General features: G+C 38.0%; 1 protein-coding gene across 3 annotated transcripts in view; it reads right to left on the bottom strand.

Moving 5' to 3' along the window:
* Nucleotides 1–3,003: 3,003 nt before the first annotated feature.
* The window catches only part of KDM1B (lysine demethylase 1B), a 28,796-nt gene continuing 25,756 nt past the window's right edge, over nt 3,004–6,043 (bottom strand). For all 3 annotated transcript variants that reach the window (XM_038174020.2, XM_038174019.2, XM_038174018.2), the window contains one exon: nt 3,004–5,813. In XM_038174020.2, the coding sequence (XP_038029948.1) occupies nt 5,730–5,813 (84 nt within the window). In that variant the 3' untranslated portion in view covers nt 3,004–5,729. The remainder of the gene's footprint in view (nt 5,814–6,043) is intronic.

Below are 6,043 nucleotides of genomic sequence, written 5' to 3'. Positions count from 1 at the left end.
GCTTTTTTTTTTTTTCTTTTTACATTGTTATTTCTACTATTTTTATTTTGGTTCCCATCACTTAGGGAGGACAGTGGAAAAATCTATAAGGTACCAGAACACTTTGTCTGAAAACTTGCAGTAAGAAACTTGGTTTAAAAAAAAAAAAAAAACTTTTCTCTTGCTGAAGAATGTGAAGAAACATCTTGAGTGCTACTGAGTGTGTTGTTGTTCCTCTTCAAATAAATATCTCCTTGCCTTTGAATTCAGAAGTGATTATAAAAGTGAGTAGCTGAAAGCTGTATGTCAAGAAGTCTGTTCAGTTGGACCTTGACTTGCAGGAGAAAGGGGCAGACAGGAACCTCGTAAGGATCAACAGAAGCAGATGCAGCATCTGGGACGTAATAATGCTTTGTAACAGTGTGAGTGGAGACAGACTGGCTTCTTTCTAAGCAACCTGTCAGAAAAGGACCTGAGTTGGGGCAAGTGGTTCTCAGAGGCACTGAGCTGAGCCCTAGTGACCAGTGTGCCCCTGTGACAAGGAAAGCCAACAACACTCTGGGCTGGTTCAGCAAGTGTGTAGCCAGCTGGCTGAGGGAATTACTGCAATTAATTGTTGCCCCATATTGAACACTTGTCAGCCTGCCCTAGAAGCAAAGCCGCACTGAGAGGGTGTTCTTCCAGAAGAAGGGCCTGGAGCGGTTGTGGAATTGCCCTTTTGTTGGAGGTGTTCAGGCAGGAAGCCAAGCAAGCCACTCCACTGTCCCTGTTCTGAGAAGCAGCTTAAACCAGATCAGCTACAGAGGTTAGATCTCCCTTCTCACTATGACTCGATGAGAACAGATGAAATATTTCTCCTTTAATGAGAAATTCACTATTGGAGCAGCTTGCTAGCGCAAAAGTAATTAAGTGTTGCTCTGAAATGTCCAGTAGCTGTAGGGTGGCAAAGTAAAAGAGTAATAGGCTCACGCAGGTGCAGTTTTGCTGAAATTCAAGGGTGTTAGACAAAGCAATGAGCTTAATGTTCTTTGCCTAATTAAAGAAAAAGTCTTTTGAAAACAAAGAAGAAAAATGCCCTCTTAGCTATTCATAAAACATTCATGGTAGTACTAGTACTTGATATAGAATCATAGAATAGCCTGAGTTGGAAGGGACCCTTAAGGATCATCAAGTCCAACTCTTGACACTGCACAGGTCTACCCAAAAGTTCAGACCATGTGACTAAGCGCACAGTCCAATCTCTTCTTAAATTCAGACAGGCTCGGTGCAGTGACCACTTCCCTGGGGAGCCTGTTCCAGTGTGCAACCACCCTCTCTGTGAAGAACCCTCTCCTGATGTCAAGCCTAAACTTCCCCTGCCTCAGCTTAACCCCGTTCCCGCGGGTCCTGTCGCTGGTGTTAATGGAGAAAAGGTCTCCTGCCTCTCGACACCCCCTTACGAGGAAGTTGTAGACTGCGATGAGGTCTCCCCTCAGCCTCCTCTTCTCCAGGCTGAACAGGCCCAGTGCCCTCAGCCGTTCCTCGTACGTCTTCCCCTCCAGGCCTTTCACCATCTTCGTAGCCCTCCTCTGGACACTCTCCAACAGTTTCATGTCCTTCTTGAACTGTGGTGCCCAGAACTGCACACAGTACTCGAGGTGAGGCCGCACCAGCGCAGAGTAGAGCGGGACAATCACCTCCCTCGACCTACTAGCGATGCCGTGCTTGATGCACCCCAGGACACGGTTGGCCCTCCTGGCTGCCAGGGCACACTGCTGGCTCATATTCAACTTGCTGTCTACCACGACCCCCAGATCCCTCTCTTCTAGGCTTCATATAGCATGTGATGTATAGTAATAAAATATGCTGTCCTGGGGGAATCTTACCATCTCAAGCCCCAGACTTGGTAAAAACCTAGCACCTTACCTGTTCAGTGTGTAGGAGGATGGCAGCATTAACAGATTTGCCTCTCTTTCACCTGACATTATTCATGTGACTGCAGGCAGTCCTTATCTCACTACTTATTTCACTTTCATTTCTGAGATAGCTCAGCTGCCTAAGCCTAACTTGGAAAAAAAAATCCCTTACACCAGCTATTTTATTTGAAGGACAGTCATGGGGGGTAAAGGGGGAAGTGTGGTGAAATCTACTAATTATACTTAAATATTAGTGCTACTTTTAAAATTTTCTTATGTCTTAAAGATTTCCTTTCTTAGAATGAAGCTACCATTCTTCAAGACCAGTGTCATGCATAAAGAAAATTTCCTGGAGGGCACTCAGCATTAGGAGAAATAAACAGGTCATCAAGGTACATGTTGAACTGTGAGGGCAAAGCAGTGAACCTGCCATGCAGTAGTGCTTTCACTGTGTCAGAGCTACAGGTGTTACTGCTTGAAATAAGCTTTTAAAGAGGATAGGATTTTTTTTGTCTCTTGTATGTTTGAAGTCAGTTTTACCCCCCAAACAAACATCTAACCCCGTCCCCCTTCAAGCAGAACAAGGTAGGTAATTGTTATCAGCGTTTTTCACTGTGCAATCAAATATTTCAGGGCTGCCTTGTTTGTATTTTAAAGGTTTGTAATGTGTAGTCAGGCTTCCACAGCTGTATGTATGCTTCTAGTGATCTGAGCTAGTAGGAATGTTTCAGGACCGTGACTTCACAAAGCATTCATGCTAGTTATTCAATGAAAAGCAGTAAGTGTTTCTCTGGTGATTGTGTAGCTATTTTAATATAATATCATAGTCACTGCTTCTGAACAGTTGTCCTTTTACCCTAAATTTTGGAATTATAAGGGAAATAATTTGATATGAGCTTAAGTACTTTGTAAAGTTTGAAGGCAAAAGATACTATTTTGGTATTGTCCAAGTAACAGCAAAATTAGTAGTTAGAACTCAGCTGTAGCACAGGACTACTGAGGAATTGTTTAGCTGTAAGAATATGCTAATATGAAGTCTTAGAGCAATATCAAGTTTAACAAAAATGTAGGCTTAGCCACTAGTTAAATTTCAAGAAAGAAAAGAAAAAAAAACACACCACAAGTGCCCTGTGGATACTTTCCAGTTTTATTCTGCTGCCATAACATAGTCACACAGAAGAGTTGAAGTGTAACAGATCATGCTCTGCATTCAAATATTTTTGATAACATTTAAACAAACCTGCTCAAAAAAAATTCCCTAGTTCTTTATTTGCAGGGAATAAATTAATTAAACACAAAAGTAAAACACATACATGCTTGAAATAAAATTTGACATAGGAAATTAAAAAATTGGGGGAACATTAATTAAGAATGAAGCCTCAGAACCAGCCTGATGTTCTTATATATTTTAAATCACCATAAGCTAAAGTGGAACATATTTTATTTACTCCTCAAACTTAAGTGCAGTACAATTCTGTTTAAGTGCCTTGGCACAAAAATAATATACAAATAATTAGTAGACTAGGCCATTGATAAATGCATCATTTCTTATTTTTTCTTAATGCTATAAGAAGTGTGCAGCAGCTGAAGCCAAATGTGACAATATTTGTTCCTGTCCATCTCTATTTCCTAGAGTGTATCACTTATCTACCTACAGAGCTGTAGGTAGATTTAAAACCCCAAGTACAAATTAACAGGATGGAAGCACATGCCTAAAATAAGCATGTTCATGCAAGCTTTCAACTGTAGAAATGGAAGCTGAGCTCAGCTTTCTAGGCAGTTCTTTCTTAAATACACAGTGGGCTTATGTGCTCTTATGGAGCTGACTGAAGTTCAGACCAAAGTCAGCTGTAAGCAGCCACTGAGTTAATGTCTTGAGCTCATAGTAATAAGCTTTTTTTTTTTTTTCCTCACATTCACAAGCTCCACTCCTATTAATGTTTTTGTGTGTGATAAACTGGGAACTCAAACATATACAGCTCTCAGTCTTCCCTAGGTGTGCTGTAAGTGGGCTTGTAATATGTGAAATTAACAAAGTGCAAATGATTACCAAAAGCAAAATCTGACATCTGATTATCTTTTATCCTTAAAGGATTTTGTCTTGCTTCTTATAGCCTTTAAATTACAATTTAATACTTGGAAATACTTTTAAAACTGTACATATTAGCCTTTATGTAGAGAAAAAATTATGAACAGTTACACTTTCCCTATTAATCCATATAATTCAGCTTTAAGAAGCAGAACAGAATATATATCTGAAAAACATCTAGTTATATAAACATCTTCACCTTGTAAATTAAAGATTAAATAAAGATATTTAATATCCTTGCTATTCTAAAAACAAATTTAAGGTATTTAAAAAGAATTGCATTTATTCAGTAGGATTTTTCTTATGGTTGCTTTTGTCTTTTTCAATGACAGTTTTATGAAAATAAGCACTGTAACATAAAAAAAAAAAAAAAGCTTTCTGTGTCACTCTTACATGAAGAGATTAAAAAATGAAAAAGCCTATGCTTGAGAATGAGGGAAGAAGAATAAGTGCTTACTGGCCTTCCATGAGCTCTGCAGTAAAGTTACATGGAAGGCATAATGGAACAGAACTAAGAGTTGTTGGTATTTTTTTTCCATTACTACCATTTTAGTGGAACAGTAATACAATAGATATTCTGGTTGTGCCTGTCCTACTTCTATTAAAAAATACTTTGTCTTCCCCATCTCATGGAAAAGCTATTAGATAGATGCTTAGCCCTTACTGAATAACTCCCACAAGTTGCTTTTAATAATACTTTAACAACAAAAGAAAAAAAAATCAAGTCAAAGTGCAAGCCACCTGGTTTCAGCCCTTCATAAAGTGTTAATATTTTCCCTCATTCATCTTAACTTATTTTTTAAATATAAAAGTTGAATGAGCCATTAGGAACTTAGAGTCCTCCTTTATTCCTCGCTGTACACTCATGTCGGTAGACATCCTCTACTCAGCCCAAATGAATTTGGAGTTTTGTTTTCAAAATTATTATAGAAATATAATATTTTTAAGATGTCCTATTTCTAAATGATCAGAAGCACTAAGGAAATCTAAACTTACCCTATCGTAACAAGGATTTCTCTGAGTAAAACAGGGAGAATATTTAAAAGAAGTTTTTAAAATTATGTAAAAGTTTATTTTTCCTTTCAAGTTTTTATAAGGTATAATAACCTTACTATGATTGCACTGTAAACTGTTCCAGCAGTCTGATTTAAACAAACTTGATATTCCAAAGCCTAAGTGTTGGAGGCTAAGAAACTGAAAAAATACTGTAGAAGAGGTTATTGATTACAAGTGGAAAGAATGATAGTTGAGTTCATTCCTACAGTAATTCTAGAATTTGTCTAGGTTATTCAGGTTTTTGGGAGCAAGTTTGAACTCCTCTGAGCATAATTCACCTGAGAAGCACAGTTAGTGGAAAACTTGTATTCTCGTTACTAACTGCCAGCATTTTTAATGCTGTATGTTAACTTAGTCTTGTTTTAATCTGACCTTCTGAAATGAAGATCTGCAATAGCGTGACTTGAGCCACACAGAAAAGGACTCACAACAGAAGTTCTGTTAATTAAGCTGTGGCCAGGGACTCCAATGTCACTCTTGCTAGTAATATCTTAGCTGGAAAGAAAAAATAACCCCAACAGTAAGTATTGTTAGGGCTTGGAAAGGGGAAGCAACAACAAAATAGGAAAAGGAAGATGAAGATTTTATCTTCAGGTACCATATGCTATTAAAGTACCATTTAGAAAAAAGACAGCAAATAGGAAACTTGAAGATAGTTTTATCCACAGAAAACAATTTAAGATATATCTATAACCACAAAATTTCAGTACTTAAAATGCAGCTATTTTGCTCGCTTCTCGAACCCCACTCAAGTAAGCTCCTGTAACGGTCTGAGGAAAGTGCCTGTTCGTGGCCTGTATTAAAAAAAGACAAAGTGACTTGTTTCTAAAACTATTAAAACAGCTAGAATTTCAGTTTCTAAGATCAGTTATGTTTTCCTTAAGCATATACTGGCATTTTAAAATGGTATGGAAAACTTGAGTGAAAGAATTTAAGAGGAAAGACATGATTTTTGGCAACATCAAGATCTGCAAGCAAGTCAGTCTGTTTTACTGTCTGTACTTCAGCGAGACATGTAACTGCT

The sequence above is a fragment of the Anas platyrhynchos genome, chromosome 2 (genome assembly GCF_047663525.1).
Source record: "Anas platyrhynchos isolate ZD024472 breed Pekin duck chromosome 2, IASCAAS_PekinDuck_T2T, whole genome shotgun sequence".
NCBI lineage: Eukaryota > Metazoa > Chordata > Aves > Anseriformes > Anatidae > Anas > Anas platyrhynchos.
The sequence above is the reverse complement of the archived record's forward strand: the minus strand, read 5'-3'. Positions and strand labels throughout refer to the sequence as shown.